Source organism: Symsagittifera roscoffensis, chromosome 3 (assembly GCF_963678635.1).
Source record: "Symsagittifera roscoffensis chromosome 3, txSymRosc1.1, whole genome shotgun sequence".
NCBI lineage: Eukaryota > Metazoa > Xenacoelomorpha > Acoela > Convolutidae > Symsagittifera > Symsagittifera roscoffensis.
Window position 1 is genome coordinate 30,688,699 of NC_087064.1, and position 23,690 is coordinate 30,712,388.

General features: G+C 40.6%; 2 protein-coding genes across 2 annotated transcripts in view; one reads left to right on the forward strand and one right to left on the reverse strand.

Annotated features, from left to right (window-relative positions):
* LOC134842499 (cysteine-rich PDZ-binding protein-like) overlaps positions 1-23,690 on the reverse strand; it is a 305,601-nt gene that overhangs the window by 153,443 nt on the left and 128,468 nt on the right. The window lies entirely within an intron of this gene.
* On the forward strand, positions 12,718-13,455 carry LOC134841663 (uncharacterized). The gene has a single exon (XM_063857699.1). The coding sequence runs from the start codon at positions 12,718-12,720 to the stop codon at positions 13,453-13,455; it is 738 nt and encodes a 245-aa protein (XP_063713769.1).

The following is a 23,690-nucleotide window of genomic DNA, read 5'->3' on the forward strand; positions in this document are numbered from 1 at the left end:
TGGTTGGCTGCTCTGTACTGTACTGTGCTGCTCGCCCCGTGATTCGTGCTCTTCCGACTGTATCCACCCGTCAATCAATAATCGATCGCAACAACAATTCCAATAATAAGAATGAATTAACAAAAGAATATAACCAAATACAGGGTAGCCTATATTTGGCTGATATACAAATTAATCATTCAATTAAAGCATTATAAGTTCAATTTCAAATCTAATAGCTGATAATTTCATAGTGCTATCTTACAATACGGATCAGCTACTAAGACACTACGGCATTCAAATTGAAAAACAAAACTGATTACTGCAATAGTTTTTGGGCTGTGGAGGCGAAAAACTTAGAAAGAATATAGCATATTTTAAACTTTTCAATGTCAGATTAATGCATGCAGGGATGCGGAAAACGATTTACGAAAATAAATATGAAAAACTATTTATTTTTCTGTATTTTTTCAACAAAAAATTCTTTTTTTTAAACGATCGGAATATTTGATAATTTTTCTAGCGCCGCCTGTATACGAATCAAATATACAATTGTTCCGGTGTTCTATCCAATCACAAAATAGTCGAATTCGGTCCAAAGGATATTCAAGTCGAATTCATTATATTTTTATTAAACTTTGGATAAATCAACTATAGCGGTTATTTACGGCTCTTGCCGAAGAAAAAAAACAATTTTGCTCTGGATAACGATAGGGGAATAAAGGAGGGACGAACCGTTTAAAATAAAAAAACCTTCATGATAACACGTTCATGAAACGTCAACACTTTTTCAAAAAGTTATCAGAAAAAAAACAGCACATCTCATGTCAAGTCAACAATATCAAATTTCAAAACGAAATTGAAAATTTTCTGTACCAAATGTAAATAAATTCAATTTAAGAAAGGGAGAGCAAACGACAATCTTTAACAACAGAATTGAGAACCTAATCAAAATGGGGATTTTTTTAGGTCGACCAAATTGATTTTTCGAGCTCTCCTAAATCACTATAAAGACTCCATTTTGACCAAATTTTCTGCGCCGCAAACAAAATTTTGAAAAAAGGCCAAATTTTGAAAAAAGGCCAAAAAAAGCGTTTGAAAAAAGGGCAAAAAAATTTTTTGAAAAAAGCTAATAAAATTTTGAAAAAAGGCCAAAAAAAAGCATTTTTGGAAAACTTTGACCAAAAAATTGCATCTTTTCGGCGCGCGCTCCTACCTCAAAATTAGTATAAATTGGCGCCAAAGGCACTTTTAGAAAATTTTTAGGGTCCGTCATCAAAAAATCGATATCTCAGAAAAGTACAAAAGGGGGACCCTTTGGGCTGGCAAGGAATCAAATTCCTGAGGGGAGGGCGTCCGCCCCCCGCACCCCCTTCCCTAATCCGCCCCCCGCACCCCCTTCCTTAATCCGCCCCTGACATGTTGCCTCAAATTGAAAACTTGAGGCAGTTCGTTGCCCCAATACGTATGTATCAAAGGTTTTTGTTTTATTTATTTTTTTTTGTTATGCAGCACTTCTGGTTTTAATTGCTCAAAGTGTTGCTGAGCAAATATTAAATAACGTAACTGCTCAAAAAAGCGAACTGTTACGTTAGTCGAATATACAGAAAGACGTGCCGGTAACGTCCCCAAACCTGGAAACCGGGTTCGAACCCCCGCCCCGACTCCCACCAAACCTTTTTTTTGGATTTTATTTATACGTAAAACTCATTGTTTTAGTTCATAGAATGGCCTTGGTCGACCTTGATTGTCAGGTTTTTGTCTGTGTTTAGCCAAAAGTGTGCGCTTGAACATGCAAAAAAAGCTCGGTTCTGTTAAAAGTAGAAACTTTATTGAGTTTGTTATGCGTACTTAAACTTCGAACAATTTTTCTTTCGAGCCATTTGATGGTCAAAATTACCGAGACCAAAACAATTCAATACAAATTCGGATGCAGTATTTTTTGAGCAGCACAATGAGACAACACAATGACAGACATTGCAACCTTCATGATGATCTCAAAATAAAATTCCCGTAATCAGCACTTTTAAATCTTTGAAGTAAAATATCTTCTAAACAAACTCAATTAATTCATTACTCAATTATACCAAATTAGATTGAAGTCATCATCCTAAGTTTAGTAGGAAATAACTTAGAAAATGTTTATATTCTGAAATAAAACATTAAAACTTTTTCTATAGTTTGTTTTTGAACTCAGAATGTCATGTTGTCATCATTCCCACCTAAAGTCTGGAACAGGAAACCGAAAAAAATCGCGCAACAAATCAGTTGCTACAGAAGTTGTTATTAAATACTTTCCTCATTTGCAGAATTTGGACAATTGGTTGGAACCATTTTTTCCATTCTGCTCGTGTAGTCTCTTTTTTGCAAACGTGGGGGAATTCACAATGTCTTTAGGCCGGTCTTGCTGGCTATTTCACACTGCCGCAATATGTTCCCTTTGGTACTGAGGTCAGCGGGGCAACCGATTCCCAGTACTGTTCACAATCCCAAAAGGGTTGATTTGGTGGTTGGCTGCTCTGTACTGTACTGTGCTGCTCGCCCCGTGATTCGTGCTCTTCCGACTGTATCCACCCGTCAATCAATAATCGATCGCAACAACAATTCCAATAATAAGAATGAATTAACAAAAGAATATAACCAAATACAGGGTAGCCTATATTTGGCTGAAATACAAATTAATCATTCAATTAAAGAAAGGGGTTCGCGATTACTATTATTTAAAGCAACTGCCTCCTGCAGTTCAATTAACACCTCACTACAAAGTATCGTCCTCCTCGAGAACGTCTTTCAATAAAAATCGTCCAACAACGATTCCGCTATCCTCTTGATAGCCTAACTAACATTCACTAAATAATCTGCATTCACATTAACAAGTCTTCCAACTCGTTCTCTAACTAACTGAGAACCAACTATTCGATTCGCTCGCAATAATTCTTCTCTGACGAGAACCAACCACTCTTAAGGGTAGCTAACACTGTTCTGACTCTTACAGGCTATCCGGTACCCTCCAGTTCCTTATCTTACTTTACACTTAGTTTTAGTTAAGTCACGCCATTCCCTCTCAGTCCTGACATCCGCCTAAGTCACCCGACCGCACATGTTTTAAGGATATATCCCTCCCCCTGTCAACTCTGTCACAGGCCAACTTCGTTTTCTTTTAATCATTCGTTTCACGCTTATATATACCCGGTATGCGGTAGCCGTCACAATTTGACCAAGTAAACAAATGTCATACTATTCTAATCAACTAGTTCTTGAACTCTGTGAACTTCAGCTTTCGAGTTCAACTCAACCTCTAAACCATGCCATGTTTACTCAGTAATCCTCCCAAGGTCTTTTTTTAACTATTCCGTTAATGTTCCGACCTCCCAAGGGTAGGGGGAGACCATTTTCGTTGGTAGCGAATTCATTTCAGGCATCTAAATTTTCTATCTGTACTCTATTCCAATCCCGACCTTCTAGCTATCAGGGGAACGTAGTTTGTCTTTTAGGGGTCGGAATAAACCAAAAAGTCACCTCCGGAGGGCCAAGTAGATTTCCCGTCCATTCATACTATTTAGGAAACTTAACTCTCATGCTATGCTTCTATTACTACCAATTTCCTCGGGGACTACTTTTCTTTTTACCCTGACTAATATTCTATTTATCGCGCATTCGCCAAGCTAAATTGAACCCAATGTTTACCAAGTCCACTTTGAATTAACTCTACTACTCCAAGGTTGCAAATATATAAGTTTGCCCCCCAATTTTTAGCAAGGTAACCCATCCTCATTTCCAGGGGTTGGGCTGGGAAATACGCCACTTTCCGGTGTTAATCCCGGGGTTTTCCATGCAAGTTTGGGGTCAAAACGCCCAAAGATCAACTTAAGGTCACCCCGGGGTCAACCGGTGTCAAACTTCCATATTTTGGTTCAGAATTCCATGGGGGTCCTAACTACCAACCATGGGGGTTTCATTCATATCCCATCAATAATCCACATCTAAGGTCCATTATCACTTTTTCCGGGAAAAACCTATTAACACCGGAAGGAGTCACCGGAGGGGTTTCAATTACAAGGGATCTTTTTTCGGGGATGAGTTTTAGTGTCTGATGCCGCCATAAAATTGATATGCCCTTGCTCATTATTTTGCGTAAATTAACTACTTCCGGCCTAAGGGGGTGTTTTTCCAAGTGCTAATAGCTTCCGGTCCAGCCTCCGGAATTGATGCAAATTATAAAACTAGATGTATCTTGCCACTATCTATCATCCCTCCAAGTTTCAGCTCCCTGCAATCATTGGAGGCCGAGAAACGACTTCCGGAAGTTAGGGGTAGGTTTGTTTAATTAGGGCATAAAACCAGAAGTGGCGGTCTGAGGGGTCTGGGTTCCCAAACTTAAGCTCCCCTTAACCAGGCCTACAAGATACTAGAATTTGAACCCAATACCGCCGCTAGTTTCCGAGTTCTGATAGGGCCATTTACACTTCCGGGGACCGTTATCACTTGCCCCCCTCCCCAAGGGTCTGAGGGGTCCCGTTTCTTGTATGCCCGGGTCAAATCATCTCCAGTATCGCTCCTCTGAATTTCATAACATTAGCTTTCCTAATTCCGATTGGGGGGGGGGGGGGGGGTTCGCCGATTTTAACAAATTTTGTTTTCTGGCATAGGAGGGACGATCTCTTCGAAGATTGAACTATTTCGAACTTTACCCTTTGTTTGCTCTACTACTTAATTTAATGACGAATCAATCTTACGCTCAGGTTACTATAGTAGATGTAATACAGTAATACTGTAGAATCACCAATTCTACATTTTTCAATCATTTTTTATGTAGCTCCAAACGTCTCAAGGAATTCCAAGGCTTGTCACAATTTATTAGCAATCTTTTCATTTTTCAAATAATTTATTGGCAGCGAATTATCGGAAATAGAAAAAATACCGGACTAATTTTTTTTGCTAAAATTATGTTTACTACAGTTTTCTTTGCAAAACTAAATACAAAACGAAAACAAAATTATACCAAATCTTGCACTATGAAATTGCAATAATTTTCTAATCCGTCATGTAAAAACCCTGCGCAAAAAGGAGAACTTCTCGAAACCATTTTTCAACAGCAAAATGCCTAATCAAAAATCTAAAAATCTTCGCAAAAGAAAACTTCTATTTGCCTTATTAAAATTTTTTTTCTTGAATTTTTGTGGCAGATCACAGAAAAGGGGAAGCGGAGCTATAAGCAGAGTGGTCTAAGAGCAGAACGGGTCCCAGAGCAGAAAGACAGAAAAATAATAACTTTTATTGATTAATACGGGCAAATTGATGAAAAAGCTATCAGAATTGTCAAAAATACTGTTATATGCCAAATTGACAATTGACAACCATCTTAAATGACTTCAGTTTTCACATGCAATCAGGAAAACTCCGGGAAAGAAATTGAAAACCAAAACTCAGCAAATACAAAATTGCAAAAAATGCAAAACTGAATGCCAAACACGTGCAACCAACTAATTTATAATCAAATCAAAATTCAAAGCAAGAAAGACTCAAATAAATCGTGTAAATTAGAAACGATTACATTTTCTTTTTCTAGATGGCACTCAGCTAAATTGCCAGAAACCACACCCTTGCTCTACCCCCTGACCAGGCTGGAAGCACAGTTTGTCTTTAGTACCAACCAAGGAACACCCGTTTTGCAGTTCCTTAAGATTAAAAAAAAATCGGTTTAACAATTTGGACCCCCATAGCTTAACTTTGGTATTGGGACGTTAACTTTACATTTGGTTTATATTACTTTCCGCCTGTTTAAGTATCAGAACGAACTACTATCAAGCATTTGTAATTTTCAAATGCTTATTTTATTTCGTTATACTTATTTGAAAATATATTTACCGCACCATTGTCCTTTTGCTTCGTTCCTTTTTAAGTTTAGGTCTAGCTACCTAGGACGGGAACTAACAAAGTAGGTCAAAACTACGACTGGATACGACATCTACAACAACTGCAACGATCAACTACGACAAACTAGCCATGCCCAACAAAACCACTCTCCCCCAGAGAAATCTTCTCATCGCCCAACTAGAGCGCCTCTTCAGACGATTACGAAAAGCCATCAGTGACATCAATACAAACTACAACATAGCTGACTCAGAAACCGAGATGAAGAAAATTCTCAGCAATTTGGAAGACGCCACTAAGTACCTTGTAGACCACCCGACTGAGCACGCCACTGCGGAGGATCTCATCAACCGATTCACTGATATACAAGACGAACACGACGCCATCATGGATGAATTTAGACAGATGCTACAAAAAAAACAGCAGAGGCAACTTCACAACAGCAGAACACTAATGCCACCACAATTCAAGCCCACCACACAGCTGATTCAATGCAACAACAGACAATACTAGATCGGGACTCTAGCCAGACGTCAACATTATCCAACAGCAGCCATCAGCCCGGATCATCAGTTCAGCAAACAGTAGAGGACCAAAACTTTTCAGATAGCCGAGATACTCAGCAGCAAGTCCCCCAGACAGGTTTCGAAATAGACAGACCACCACTTCAACAAACAGAACACGACACCACTAACGCAAACCTCAGCTTCAACATAGTTACAGAACAGCAGTCCATTCCAGCAGCAGTATCTCAGACGACAAGTAACGGAAAGTCACGAGCAACGGAGAGCAGATCGTTACTTACTCTCCATCGTATTCCGAGAATTCGCTTGAAGATTTTGGTGTCCTTGATTTCGTCTATGGTGATGGATCTATGTTCCTCTGGTATTGTTTGCAGAATTCTATGATCCGTAGTGATTAACTTCGTCAGGTTGAAGCTTCCTTGTTGTAGCACGTGTCGAAGGTCTTCTATGATTTTCACTGCGGTGTCGATGTCGTCGGTGGCTTCGAAGAAGTCGTCCATATAGAAGTTCTCGTAGACAAGTTTTTTGATGTGGGGATGGCTTTCAGCATTGTCGTCTGAGCAAGTTCCTAATGCGTAAATTGCACAGGTGGGAGAACATTTGGCTCCAAAGACGAATCGAGTGTACTCAAAAAATTTGGGTTCTTCCGCTCCCCAGAGGAAATGAAGAAATTTTTTGTCTTCGGGGTTAACAGAAAACTGCATATACATCCCTTCAATGTCGGCAGTGATGGGATGCTTACCTTCGCGAAATCGGGTAATTACTCCAAGTAGATTGCAGAGCAAGTCAAGTCCAGTGAGAAGCATATCATTCAGACAAACTCTTTTAAATTTGGATTTGGCATTGGAAACACGGCGAAGTTTTCCTGGCTTGTTTGGGTTGATTACGCCATGTTTAGGTAAAATCAATCCTGTCGAAGGTTTTTCGTCTGGCTTTAATTTCCGAATGTAGTGCTTGCTTACATTCTGGTCAATTGTATTCTGGTAGAGAGCCAAATTTTCTGAATTCTTGTTAAGTTGTATTCTCATCCGGTTATATTGGGCAATTGCTGCTTTCTAGTTGTTGGGAAGATTTGCATTTGGTTTCCACAGAATTCCAAGTTGATAGCGGTTGTCGTATAATGATATGGTTTTCCGAAGTGTTTGCATAGCGTGTCTTTTGTCCGATGACAGAGTTACTTCAGGTGATGCGGCATAAGTTTCCATTCGCCAGAATGAAGTGAGAAGATCTGAGATTTGTGTGTCGTCAGTTGATATCTGTATTGGGGTGGCTATTGCTTGGTGGCTTGAGAAGTATCCAATGTCGTTGTTCGGGCCTGCTATTACCCATCCTAGGGCTGTACGGACTGCTCGAGGAACATTTTGATTTCCTTTGATGATCGTCTTCGGGCTGATGATGTCAATATTGTCCGTTCCGATCACTAGGGCTACGTCGTTGTTGCTGAAGTCCGGAAAACATATATCCTTAAGGTGGTCGTATTGGCTGCAGATGTCGTTCAACTTTTCGGGCTCCGCTGCATTCAAGTTGATGTTCTCTTTGATTAAAACATTAGTTAGTTTAAACGCTAAAGTGTTATTTCCAAATGAATGAACTGTAATATCCACTGTCTTAGCCTCTATCGTTTGCTAGTTGAAGAAACCTCCAATGAGCAGTTGTTCCTGATGGTAAGCTTCCTCCAGTTGAAGATATGCGAAGTCTTCTGGGAAGGCTGGTTGGTTGATGGTCGAGATCCGTTGGCGTCTCGAAGTCTTGGGGCTATTTGTTGTCGATCGTTCGATTCCAGGGTCATTTGCTGCGGTTGCATAGGTGGTAAGTGATCGCGTGCTAATGCAAACTGTCTGATCCAGTCGTTGAAGGCGATAAGATTAGGCTGGTCGATTTTCTGGGCGCTGATGTACTGTGTCCACTGAAGCTGCTGATGGTGTTTCAATTTGCTGACGGTAAATTGAACGTATATTGTAGAGTTTAAGTCGTCTTTGAACCCAAGCGTCCGAAAGGTTTCGACCATGTTACTGATGAATGTGGAAAGTTCCATGTTCGAATCCCTGCGATGAGTTGATGGTTGCTTGAAGCTCTGTAGTCTGTTGACGAAGTCATTGATGATGATGTCGGGTCGTCCATATCGTCGTCGTAGTTCCTGGAGGGCAGCGTTGTACATAGTGCTATTGAAGGAGTAGCCAGAAATAGCTTGTTTTGCTTTTCCAGTCGTTAAAGTCTGCAGATGAGTCATATTTTTGGAGTCCGAGATGGCTTGATTGTGGATTGTTGCTTCGAAGAGTCCGAACTACATGCTCCACTTCATAAGGTTTCCGTTGAAAGGCTCGATTTTTATTTTTGGGGGCCTAGTCATAAGACTGTAGTTTGCTCGTGACTGTCAGTTACTTGATGTCTGAGATACTGCTGCTGGAATGAACTGCTGTTCTGTAACTATGTTGAAGCTGAGGTTTGCGTTGGTGGTGTCGTGTTCTGTTTGTTGAAGTGGTGGCCTGTCTGTTTCGAAACCTGTCAGGGGGACTTGAGGCCGAGTGTATCGTTACTTACTCTCCATCGTATTCCAAGAATTCGCTTGAAGATTTTGGGGTCCTTGATTTCGTCTATGGTGATGGATCTTTGTTCCTCTGGTATTGTTTGCAGAATTCTATAATCTGTAGTGATCCACTTTGTCAGGTTGAAGCTTCCTTGTTGTAGTACGTGTCAAAGGTCTTCTATGATTTTCACTGCGGTGTCGATTTCGTCGGTGGCTTCGAAGAAGTCGTCCATGTATTGATACACTCAGCTTCACTACTGACAAACTACACGAAATTGCCCAGAAGAAACCTACACAACGGAACCTACTTCGCGCAGCTTCTCCTTAATCTTTGACCCAATTGGAATAGCAGCACCTATTACGATTCGACCACGAATAATCCAGCAAGCAATTTGGAGAAAAGAAATGAAGTGGGACGACCAAATTACACGAGAAATGTTACCTGAACTGTTTGAACTTCTCGACGAGAGAAAAGATCTACAGACAGTGGAAATACCCCGACACTATTTTGGATACAGCTCCGACAACATGGCTCTTCATGTTTTTTCAGATGCCTCCTACAGCGTCCTAGCAGCAGTCGCTTATTTTGTATACAGCAACAGTGCCACTCGGCAATTCTGCGGCGCCTTTTTTCTAGGAAAAGCTCGAGTGGCTCCTCTAAAACAACACACAATAACTAAATTGGAACTACAAGCCGCAGTTTTGGTGCTCGCCTCGCAAAGTTCATTCCTAGAGAACAAAGGATTTACATCAACTCTACGCATATGTGGACAGACAGCACAACGGCGCTTCATTGGATACAGGGATTTGATAAACGACAACAAATTTTTGTGGCTCACAGAATTGCAGAAATTTTAGAAAGCACCCAAGCGAGTCAATGGAATCATTGCCTAGGACCCCTAAACCCAGCAGACGACGGAACCCATGGAATACCCCTCTCAGAATTCAGTAACAATTCAAGATAGGTCACCGGACCGAAATTCATATGTGAACCAGAATGCAACTGGTCAAAGCTACAGTTAATCGACGCCAATACGGATACCTTGCAACTCAACGATCAAACTGGACAACTGGATTAAATAGCAACAACTCCAATGCTAGCTTTTCAAGCTTCCACCGTAAAGACAGAACAAAGCTTCATCGATTACAGCAGATTCTCCAAATGGACAAGAGTTCTCAGAACAACTGCATACGTGATGCGTGCCGCCACGATTTTTAAAGATAAAGGACTACAGTCCCGCAACGAAAGCCCGACCACCGAACTGACAAGCAACAACATGATTGCCGCAAAGAACTTTATCTTCAAGAAGACGCAACGAGACAGCTTCAAACCAGAGGTCAACGCATTGACACAAAATAAACGAATCAACACAACTAGCAGACTTCGACACCTATCACCATTTCTAGACGAAGACGGACTCTTGCGAGCACGTGGACGCCTCGAGAAATCTCAATTGGACTATTGCATAAAACACCCGATTATCCTTGATGGAAACCACCCAGCAGTTCACCTCTTTATAGGACAAACCCACAAAGACAACCAGCATTCGCCATGCCAGCACTTGAAAAATATTCTTCAAAACAAGTATTGGATTCTCTGTGTTCGCGCACACATTGACAAGATCATAAAAAACTGTTACGACTGCCGACGAAAACAGGCAACTGGACTACAGCCGGAACTTGCGCCCCTACCCGCCTTCAGATTTCCAGAAGATAAACCCTTCCCGTTTCAACGAACAGGATTAGATCTCTTTGGACCGTTTGCTTCGAAAACCGTAGAAAACTACAACAAACGCTACGGCGTTATAATGACTTGCCAAACAACACGAGCCGTACATCTTGAGATGTGCCAGGATCAATCAGCCGACGCCTTCATCAAAACGTTACGACGATTCTTCGCTCGCAGAGGACAACCAGCCAAAATTGTTTCTGATGATGGTACAAATTTCACCGCAGCCGAAAAAAGAACTCAACAGGCACTTCGACGCCGATGTTACACGACAATTCTACGCCAACCATCAGATTGAATGGACCTTCAACCCTGCCTATGCTCCTCAAAGACTCGTTCTATGCCATCATAGGAAGCCAGATTCTAACAGACGACATATTCAACACCATTCTTTGCGAAGTTGAACACTTCATGAACGCAAGACCCATCACTACAGTTTCAGCATCCCCCGATGATGTTGAAGCCCTCCCCCAAGCGTCCGAAAGGCTTCCACCATGTTACTGATGAATGTGGAAAATTCCATGTACGAATCCCTGCGATGAGTTGATGGTTGCTTGAAGCTCTGTAGTCTGTTGACGAAGTCATTGATGATGATGTCGGGTCGTCCATATCGTCGTCGTAGTTCCTGGAGGGCAGCGTTGTACATAGTGCTATTGAAGGAGTAGCCAGAAATAGCTTGTTTTGCTTTTCCAGTCGTTAAAGTCTGCAGATGAGTCATATTTTTGGAGTCCGAGATGGCTTGATTGTGGATTGTTGCTTCGTAGAGTCCGAACCACATGCTCCACTTCATAAGGTTTCCGTTGAAAGGCTCGATTTTTATTTTTGGGGGCCTAGTCATAAGACTGTAGTTTGCTCGTGACTGTCAGTTACTTGATGTCTGAGATACTGTTGCTGGAATGAACTGCTGTTCTGTAACTATGTTGAAGCTGAGGTTTGCGTTGGTGGTGTCGTGTTCTGTTTGTTGAAGTGGTGGTCTGTCTATTTCGAAACCTGTCAGGGGGACTTGAGGCCGAGTGTATCGTTACTTACTCTCCATCGTATTCCGAGAATTCGCTTGAAGATTTTGGGGTCCTTGATTTCGTCTATGGTGATGGATCTTTGTTCCTCTGGTATTGTTTGCAGAATTCTATAATCTGTAGTGATCCACTTCGTCAGGTTGAAGCTTCCTTGTTGTAGTACGTGTCGAAGGTCTTCTATGATTTTCACTGCGGTGTCGATTTCGTCGGTGGCTTCGAAGAAGTCGTCCATGTATTGATACACTCAGCTTCACTACTGACAAACTACACGAACTCGCCCAGAAGAAACCTACACAACGGAACCTACTTCGCGCAGCTTCCTCAATCTTTGACCCAATTGGAATAGCAGCACCTATTACGATTCGACTACGAATAATCCAGCAAGCAATTTGGAGAAAAGAAATGAAGTGGGACGACCAAATTACACGAGAAATGATACCTGAACTGTTTGAATTTCTCGACGAGAGAAAAGATCTACAGACAGTGGAAATACCCCGACACTATTTTGGATACAGCTCCGACAACATGGCTCTTCATGTTTTTTCAGATGCCTCCTACAGCCTCCTAGCAGCAGTCGCTTATTTTGTATACAGCAACAGTGCCACTCGGCAAATCTGCAACGCCTTTTTTCTAGGAAAAGCTCGAGTGGCTCCACTAAAACAACACACAATAACTAAATTGGAACTACAAGCCGCAATTTTTGGTGCTCGCCTCGCAAAGTTCATTCGCAGAGAACAAAGGATTTACATCAACTCTACGCATATGTGGACAGACAGCACAACGGCGCTTCATTGGATACAGGGATCTGATAAACGACAACAAATTTTTGTGGCTCACAGAATTGCAGAAATTTTAGAAAGCACCCAAGCGAGTCAATGAAATCATTGCCTAGGACCCCTAAACCCAGCAGACGACGGAACCCGTGGAATACCCCTCTCAGAATTCAGTAACAATTCAAGATAGTTCACCGGACCGAAATTCATATGTGAACCAGAATGCAACTGGTCAAAGCTACAGTTAATCGACGCCAATACGGATACCTTGCAACTCAACGATCAAACTGGACAAATGGATGAAATAGCAACAACTCCAATGCTAGCTTTTCAAGCTTCCACCGTAAAGACAGAACAAAGCTTCATCGATTACAGCAGATTCTCCAAATGGACAAGAGTTCTCAGAACAACTGCATACGTGATGCGTGCCGCCACGATTTTTAAAGATAAAGGACTACAGTCCCGCAACGAAAGCCCGACCACCGAACTGACAAGCAACAACATGATTGCCGCAAAGAACTTTATCTTCAAGAAGACGCAACGAGACAGCTTCAAACCAGAGGTCAACGCATTGACACAAAATAAACGAATCAACACAACTAGCAGACTTCGACACCTATCACCATTTCTAGACGAAGACGGACTCTTGCGAGCACGTGGACGCCTCGAGAAATCTCAATTGGACTATTGCATAAAACACCCGATTATCCTTGATGGAAACCATCCAGCAGTTCACCTCTTTATAGGACAAACCCACAAAGACAACCAGCATTCGCCATGCCAGCACTTGAAAAATATTCTTCAAAACAAGTATTGGATTCTCTGTGTTCGCGCATACATTGACAAGATCATAAAAAACTGTTACGACTGCCGACGACAACAGGCAACTGGACTACAGCCGGAACTTGCGCCCCTACCCGCCTTCAGATTTCCAGAAGATAAACCCTTCCCGTTTCAACGGACAGGATTAGATCTCTTTGGACCGTTTGCTTCGAAAACCGCAGTAACTACAACAAATGCTACGGCGTTATAATGATTTGCCCAACAACACGAGCCGTACATCTTGAGATGTGCCAGGATCAATCAGCCGACGCCTTCATCAATACGTTACGACGATTCTTCGCTCGCAGAGGACAACCAGCCAAAATTGTTTCTGATAATGGTACAAATTTCACAGCAGCCGAAAAAAGAACTCAACAGGCACTTCGACGCCGATGTTACACGACAATTCTACGCCAACCATCAGATTGAATGGACCTTCAACCCTGCCTATGCTCCTCAAAGACTCGTTCTATGCCATCATAGGAAGCCAGATTCTAACAGACGACATATTCAACACCGTTCTTTGCGAAGTTGAACACTTCATGAACGCAAGACCCATCACTACAGTTTCAGCATCCCCCGATGATGTTGAAGCCCTCCCCCAAATCATTTTTTTCTCGGGAGAGCGCATGCCAGCATGCCACCTCTACAAACCCAACAGCCCTCAACACTCAGTCGACAATGGAAATTCGCCCAACAACTCGCAACCCATATTTGGAAACGCTTGATGGAGGAGTTTATCCCAGCACTACTGCCAAGACAACGATGGACAAAGAAGACGCCGCCTATCAAAATAGGAGAAATTGTCTGGATTCTTCAGGATATGATGCCACGAGGACTCTGGCCAATTGGACGGATCACAGGAAACAAACCAACCGATGATGACCAGATCCGCGTTTACTTCGTCAAAATAAGAGACAAAATTGCGTCAATACCAGCCATTAGACTAGCACCTGTTAGTCCGGATTATTGTATTCAACCAGCAAACGAAGATTCACGATAATGAGAGCCTCACCCCAAAGCAGCCTTGCGCCGACAACCATAGCCGATAACTTCAACTGACACTTAAACGACCGTTAAGCCAGCGTTTTAAGTTTTATAAGTAGGAACTACCCCACCCCTTTTTTCCTAATTTATTTTGCAACTGCAAAATGAGGCCGAGTGTTATATGCCAATTTGACGTTTGACAACTATCTTAGATGACTTCAACTTTTCACATGCAATCATGAAAACTCCGGGAAAGAAATTGAAAACCAAAACTCAGCAAATACAAAATTGAAAAAAAAATTCAAAACTGAATTACCAAACACGTGCAACCAACTAATTCATAATCAAATCAAAGTTCAAAGTAAGAAAGACTCAAGTACATCGTGTAAATTAGAAACGATTACATTTTCGTTTTCTATAAATACCAAGAAAATGAATAAATTATTCATTAATTGAATAATTTAATCATTTTTTTTTTATTGAATTTTTAGAATGAATCTCGGTTAAATTACTCAAGTTATGCATAAAATATTAGTTTCTTTGATAATATTGACTATTATAATACTTAAGTTACCGATCAGCTTCTAAAAGTTAATATTTTTCTGTTTTCCTGCCTTTGGACTCATTCTGCTCTTAGACCAGTCTGCTTACTAACTGGCCATCCGAAAAAGGGCTGCTTGGTTTTACAACTAAAAATAAATGAAAAACTTTTTGTTTGGTTTCAAATGGTGCAAGCAAAAGTATTCACAGTTATCATCCTGGCAGCTCCATTTACTCATCCATTCATAGACTCTATAAGAAGATGACCACATATTAATTTTTAATTAACGCTTTGTTTTGATACAGTTGAGAACGGTAAATACGCTAGCTGATTCCTTCCCTTAAAAAGCGAAAGGTGCGAATCTCAAAATGTGCCGAAAAACCACCATTATTTTTCCTGTTACAATTTGTTTTGTTGCTTTATTTTGAGTAGTTGAACAAACAAATTTCAATTTTAAAAATTTTTCTTGCGAATCAATCAAATATCGGCAGCACGAAAGTTTGAAAAAGCTTCCAAGAAGTTTTAACTTTCTTCGAACCAAGATACGGATCATCAATGTTTGCACAACTTCTTTGCACGATCGTCAATTCTGATGAATGCTTTTACGCATTCGAACCTTTGTATTCTTTATTCGTCTCTCCGTTTACAGACAGACATTAAAAAAAATTGAAATTTTTGGAAAAAACATGCTGTTAGTTTAGCAACAATTTTTTTTTCAAAATGGCGGAAAACTTCCAGAAGCGTACCGTTGACATCTTTGAATCAAATTATTCCGATGATGTTGTCCAACTGTTTCAAAAGGACTCATTAAGGGCAGTTCTCAATTATGTCGACGTGCACAGTTCAAAGTTGTGAAAGTTGTCAGGTTGAATAATATGGAAAACTACATGGAGATTTTGGAGGATCTCTTGGAGCCTCGACCAAACGTGAAACGTGTATGCTATTGGTCTCTATAGAGAACTCGGGCTGTCTATAGCGGCAGGTAATATCTTATTTCACGAGCAATTGCTTTTTCACAGTTTGAATAGAAAAACCACATGTTTGCTAAATTTCCTCTCATTTGCGTGGAACAAGAATCAACCAAAAGACTACTGTCTGAAAATTTCAGATATTTTTTTTTTGCTTTTTGAAGTTGCCAATAAATTCGTTTGAAGTCAGAAAATGAACTCCTGGTATATCTCAGCAAAACAAACAATTAAATTTTCGGTAACTAAAACAGACCTGACACAAATCCTGCCTCCCTTCTTTCCATTATAGTGTTTTTCTCAGATTATTAAAATAGAAATAAAATTTGGTTTCAGGATAAGGACGTCTAGAATTTCGAGCTTAAGCCTCAAAAAATGCTGTGTTAATGTACAGAGTGTTGCCAGAACAGGTAATAGTAGGGATCTTAACCTATCGTGTTTTAAACTAGTATTAGTTTAAGTTATCTGAATATAACCAATCTACTATTTTATTCTAACTTTTTCACATGGCGCAGTCAAATGAGTCGAACCTACGAGGGCTAGAGTTTTTCTGGAATAACACATCGAGTGAAAATCAACGCGACTGGGAAAAATAGACAGAAAGTTCCAATTAACAGTTATCGCAAAAGATTTGGTGGACATTGAAGACGTAATCAACCCCCCGGTAAGACCCGAACTAGCATACCCTATCGCCGAACCAACGGATCCTTCCGATGATCAATCCCGTCGTGCAGAAAAAGACGAACGTCACCGACTAGCCATCCAAGCTTACAACGAAGAGATGAGAAGCAGAAAGGCAGAAGATAACGCAAAATTCAACGGACTTCAAATCGGAGATATCGACAAGAAATTAAAAATCTCAATTATACCTGGCACTTGGAAGAGAAGGACAGAAATGCCTCTCACACAAAAATCCTGGGCAAAGAATACTGGACATTAATTTTGCAGAATTCTGGGAATTTCTAAAAACTATATTTACGGTTTCTACAAACCTAACCTACGAGAGATATAAATTCTTTGGCCGAAGACAGAAAGTTAACGAGTCACTAGAAAAGTTCCACGAAACATTATCTGAGTTGGCAAAAAATTGTAGACTGGGCGAACTCGAGTCAAAACTAGTCAGATATATTTTCATTACAAATATGCGAAACGTTGAGATCCAAAAGAAACTATGCATCGAATACTTAAACCCAGAAAACGTGTTATCTTATGTACTTGTCCACGAAAACGGTACCAAAACACATCAACAGTACCTAAAATTTCCTGTTTATACCTCTGTACAAAGATCACAATATGTAAAAAACGAACCAATCCTAAACAATGTCAAAAGCAACAAATGTCGAAACTGCGGTCAGCAGTTCAAGAAAGTACATCTAACCGCAAGCCCAGCTAGAGATAGAAACTGCAATACGTGCGGTCGTAAAGGACATTTTGCAAAGCACTGCAGAAGCACAGCAAGATCACAAACGAATGTAGTCGAAGAAAACCTAACACCTCCCGAAAAAGAAAATTACCGGGCTAACCCCCAGGAGAATTCCGAATTCGAAGTCAACCTGGATGATTTTTTAGTTTTAGCGGTGGACACGAATAACCAAATAAATGCAGTTGAAGATAAGATTGAGCGTGGAGCGAGAACCGTATTCAAAAACGAGGGACTAGAACTAAAAAAGACGCTGATGGCATCCCTGGGAAATTTCAATCCCTATTCTACCGAAATTCAGATTGACTCAGCAAGTCCCATTTCATTTATGAAGAAAGACCTACTTCATGAATTGAAAATACGAGATAGATTTTTAAATATAGAAGCAGTGGACGAATTCACGAAGAAAGCATATCAGTGTTTCGGGAATACAATACACATCATTGGAAAAGTTTGAGTGAGGATTCGATCGATGGTTTGCGACGCCAAAGATCAAAAACTGTTCATTACCGAAGGAGCGGAAAGAAAATTCCTCGGAAATGATTCACTACCGAACCTGGGAGTAGAAGTATTCCACCACCCAATGGGCCAGACTTACGGAAGACCTCGAATAGATCACCCATCGGAACAGATGTCAATCAAATAAAATTTGCATCTGAGAGAAAACCGGACTAGGACCAAGACACATCATTACAAAGTGAGTTTAAAGCATACATATCAAGCCAATTTCCTGACCGTATAAAAAGAACCGGTTGATCAAAGAATTTTATCGTTAGCACCTATTTTAGCGAACCTATAAAACCGATACATGTAAAAGGGAAACGCATACCGATCCATCTTCTCCCAAAGGTGAAATTATGCATCGACCGACTACTAAGAGATGGTCACATTGAAAAATTGTCTAGATGTTCGGAAAATTGTTTTATCTCTCCTATTGTAATCACAGCTAAAAGGGACGGATCAATTAAATTAGCGTTAAATTCAAAATTGCTTAACAACCAGATATTTCGTAATAGACATAAAATGCCTAACCTATTTGAACTAATCAATAACGTCGCAGCAACAATTAGCGGACACATCGAAAAAGAAATTTGGTTCTCATCAATTGACCTCAAATACGCATATAGTCAAATACCGTTATCCAAAAAAGCAAGCAACCAATATCGTGGGGGGAGATGTCACAGGCTCCTATCGTTTTAAAAGTGCATTTTAGGGGTTAGGCGATATGCCCAATGAATTTCAACGCATAATGAACCGTATGACGGAAAAGTTACCAAATACACATTGCTATCTTGACTATATCTTAATTGCTACCGTGGCTAACGTTCAAATTAGTTATTAATGTTTTAAAAACATTACACGATGAAGGATTGGCCATAAAATGGGAAAAGTGTACGTTTTTGACTCACAGTATAGAATGGCTAGGATTTAAAATCGACGCGAAAGGGACGACGCCATCAGTACACAAATCAGACGCAATCAAAAATCTAAAAGAACCGGGGTTTATCAAAGAGATAAGATCACTAATGGGATCGATTAACCAATTCAACAAATTCATCCCAAATTTAGCCTCCTTATCAGCACCGTTTAGAGAACTATTGCAAAAGAATAAACCATTTAATTGGTCCACGGTGCACGCCGAGGCGTTTGAAAAAATCAAGAAAGAAATCTGCAACACAGTAACCAATCACCATTTTGATGTAAATCTGAATACAAGAGTGAAATGCGATGCATCACATTTACGACTGGGCGCGTCCGTTGAACAAGACCATCGGGCGACCTGGAAGACCGCAACCTGGAAGACGCTAGTAGATTACTAAACATAACCGAACTAAAATATAGCACAAATGATCTCGAATTGATGGGCCTAGTCTGGGCGTTAGATCATTTTTAAAACTACCTATTGGGCAAACAGTTCTCCATTCTAACGGACCATAAAGATTTAATTGAAGCGCTAAAAGATGATAAATACACAAAAACGGCTCAATCTCGCCTCACCCGTTGGGCGGACAAATTGCTACCCTTCGACTTTACCGTCGAACACTTGCCGGGTAAGGATACGGGATTTGTCGAATAACTATCTAGACACTCATCGGGTGAACCCGTACCAGTTTCACTCGACGACGAGAAATTGTTATCGCCACGGAAAACCAAACTAGTACTCTCCTAGGTTTCGATCACTTGATGCCTAGATATTCTTGGCCGCAAATAAGAAACTAATTTTCTCAACAAGTCTTAGCGCATGACGTCACGTATTGCAATACGATTGACAAGTCGATGGACAAAATGAACAGTCAAGAAATAGAACGTGAGAAACGATTTGCGAATGCCGCTTAAGCTTTCCAAGCTATTGTTAAACATTCTAAAATTTCAGTGCGCCAAAATTTACATTCACGTACAGAAGACTGCGATCCATCCTGCAAAATTATCAATTTTTCCACCAACCAAAAAACTTTGAAAGATATGGCCGACCAACTCGAACTATCAGAACAATTTGAACATCACAACATAGAAAATACTCATACTCTAACACCAAGTACTAGTAACCCATCGGGTAATCCCTCGGAAAGAACACCTAGTAAAGAAAAACGCTCAAAGTTAGCTAAATTAAAAATATTTCCATTCTCGTGGCCCGAAATATTCGATTCAAAATGTATGTCATTATTATCTAAACAAGACCTTATATTTAAAAAAATTATTAAAGCTATAGAAGAAGACCGAAAACAAGATATTACACAATTGGAGAATTATTGTAAAGCATGTATTAATAATTTACATGTCAGCGGAGGATGCCTTTATTTTGAAGACCGATTAGTTATCCCGGCATGTTTGAGATCGACACGGCTTCATAGATTACATGAAGCCCACCCACGCCAGTTTGCGATAAAAAAACCTGGCAACTCAATACATCTGGTGGCCGAAATATTATCGTGAGATTCAAGTCCATGGGGAAAATTGCATCGAGTGCGTTAAAGCAGGTAAAAATTTGCAATCTCTCGCAAATAATATTAATCTCCGAAAACTCCTAACGTTGGGAGAACCAAATCAAGAAATGGAATTAAACTTTGAAGGTCCGCTACCGCTAACATGGGGAACAAAAAAATACATATTGGTATGCGTTGACCGATTTTCAAAACTCGCAGTGGCACAAATAACATCCAGCACATCGGCTAAATCAATCAGAAATTTTCTTAGTAAAAATATAGCTTTACACGGGATACCTAGAACTATTAGAACGGATCAAGGGTCAGGCTTTATCTCTAAAGAAGTTAGAGAATTTTGTCAAGAGCATAACATCAACGTCATATTCAGCCCAGTGGGCGACCATAGAGCTGCGGGTTTGGTTGAGCGATTAATTAGAACCGTTAAATAAAGACTCTTGGTCATGGCACAAGAATACCCAAAACTTTTGCTAGAATCCGCACTATTGAAGAAAATAAAATGTCTAAGAGCAGTAACGCAACAACCGTTAAACTGCTCCCCTTATGAAGCACATTTGGGTAGACCCCCAAACACAATCTGGCACAATTTAGTCAAATCAACATCCTCAAACAACCTAGATTGGAACAAAACCTCGTTATGCATAGATAAAGGCCGAAAACTCATGTGTCGGGATAGAAGACATGACTGGGACACTCCCGATGATATCGAAGATGAAGTCCTGGACGAAAACTTCGTCAGATGATATCTCTGCAGTGAAATACGTCCCCACCAGCGCTGGCTCTCCTGTAAAGGTTCTCTCCCGCGCTGAGAAAAGAGATGCTCTAGGTGTCAAAAATCCCGTGTTGAACAACCCACCGGGTAAGATCACTATCTATAGAAAAGTACAGAATAGATTGAAGAATGAACCACCCTAGAGAGAACTTAAGGAGGAAAAAGTAAGGGAGTTAGATCATACACTTACACTAAAAAATGGGAAAATCATACGTAATTCTGATTTAACCATTAAAAGACAATCTGTCCCGAAGAAGGTTAGCCCTAGAAAGAAAAACCAACTGGTGAAATTCTACGCAACCAAAGAACCGAGGAAGATTATAAAACCTCAAAGAAACGTCGGATTCAGGAGCTCAAAGGCGACTCAGAAAAAAAAGAAGCCTCCAAGTCAAATTTGAGGAACTACACATTGCGAGGCGAAAGGCTGCTATGAACAGCTCAAGAGAGACGCTCCTGAGAGAGGAGGAAGAATAAAGAAACGCTTGAGGTTCCCTATTGGCCTCGAAAGTGCCCAAGAGACAAGCCCGCCGGGCAAAGCCGTCTGCTCAAGAAATAGTACAACGGAAAGTAGATTGACGAATCCTCCCGTAGAAATACAATCCGACGACGATGCCAGCGACCTAATTCTACTAAAAGATTTAAAGATACAAACCAAACCGATCCTAAAAACGACCAGAACATTCATTACAAGAAAAAATGGACATTAAAGAAGAAACCCCGAAACAAATCGAATCCAATGTAGAAAAGGTGAAGATTCCGTTGATTGATCTAGACTCAGGAGACAACAATACAGTTCCACATTCAACCCCACCGCTTATCTACCTTGACAGTCATGAAGAAGTAGATACAGGTAACCAGGAGATACTCAACTACCACAAAAACCCCGAAGTGAAATAAATTCAAAGGAACGCAGAACCCGACACAACGGTGGAGATAGACAGCCAAGCAAAGGAGCCGACTCCTATCAAGATCCTAACTAAACTGACGGGTACGGCTAAAAGGAAGGCCTCGTCGCCGATGAAATCACCACCGCCCAAAAAACTGCCCGATACGCATTCTCGCCACAACACTAGACCTATGCGATCTAGACAACCCCCGACGAAGCTGGGAGGGAGAGTTTTCACTAGCTTAGTAGAAAACACAGACGATAGGCCAGGCAAACACGCACTATCTCAAGTCCACACTCCCCCATATCACTCATCAATCGAAGCGATTACAACCGAACTGGAAAGCCATCAAATTGACGTGGTGGAGCTGACTTCCTCGTCAACCTCCTCTCCATGGCATCCAACGGTAGTCAATTTATCTGAAGGAGGATCCGAACAGTCGAGCTATACGGAGCCTTCCCTATCACTTTCCCCAATTGGTTCGTCCAGGAAGGTTCAATTCAGACCTGAGGTCCGCATGTCAGAATTTCACCCATCGGGCTTACACTCCGAATCAATAGAAGCAACGACGACACCAATTGTATTTGATCCAGACTGGCTTAAGACCCCTTTCATCATTTCCGCGATAGAATTATTAGGCCGACCTATGACGCTCGACGAACTTGTCAGGTGGACAGTCAACCGAGACGCGAACCGGAATGCTGGTTAGATCTCATTTTGGAGACTAGCGAGGCCAAACAACAAAACTCAAACTCTTATCCGTTAAACTCTTTTACTACCTTTGACGCTAAATTTAGTAACCATGTAAAGTCGTTTCGTTGACGAAAATAGGCCTTCGTTCGGACTGGTGTACGCCCGAACCATATGCTGTTGATTTATTTTAGCGTACTAATTTTTAGCCGCTTTATTTACTACCATTGAGTTATGCAGTTTATAACAGCCTAAAATGCAGAAATAACATTTTACCCATCAGGTGCTAACGTGGGGTTTTTTGCGCCATTTGTCCCGCCATTTCATCTCCGAGCTCAAACATTTTGCGCTGCTGAAAAGTATATGTTTAGCTAATTTTTCGCGGGGAATGTTAAATGTGATATCTTATCGATGACAATTTAATCTTTGAGTTATACTTAGCTATGACCAAGTTAATTTAAATACCTTGCCAAAAGCGCAAGTGGTTTTGGTAGATCTGGACACCGATCATTAATCTTTTTTGATACGTAACCAATTCTGTTAACTGAAACTAATTCTCAATTCAACTTTTTTACTCTGACTATTCGCTTAGCATAACATTACCCTTTAGTCTTTTAATCTAGTCTTAGATAAAAGCCTACTATCTTAATAGTAGGGATCTTAACCTATCGTGCTCTAAACTAGTCTTAGTTTAAGCTATCTGAATAAAACAGAATTTTTTTTTCTGTTTTTATGCAAAATGCGCTATGGAATTCCGTTTGCCCAAATACGAACAACTTGGTTTGGACCCTTTCTTAATTACCGAAGAGCTGTCGTCATTTTTATTCAACAAAACTCTAACAATGAAAACGAAGAATTGGGTTATAGGCAACATAATGAAGTGCGAGTGAGAGCTATCTGATTATAGCAAACAAAAAAACGCAACTGGGCATGTCAATAATTGGATCCTTTTGAAAAAATTCGCGGAATCAAAACTATGTAAATCTGCGCTTTCGTACCTCAATTACTCATTTTCTGTTTAGAGATTTCATAGAGAATAAAAATAACTGTTAATCAAGAATACTCGTGACATCTCTCATGATTTCAACACTGGACAAAACAACTACGGGATAGTGCTTTAATTGAAATACTTTTACCAGGTGCCTTTACAGGTTTCAAAGCAGGATCCTTGTATCTTAACTGCTGACGACATCTATAACTGATAAATTTAAATTGTGCCAGAAATGAAAACAAAACCAGAAG

Excerpts from the sequence above, each read along its gene's own strand:
- LOC134841663 (XM_063857699.1), top strand. The coding sequence starts at position 12,718 with ATGGATGAAATAGCAACAACTCCAATGCTAGCTTTTCAAGCTTCCACC.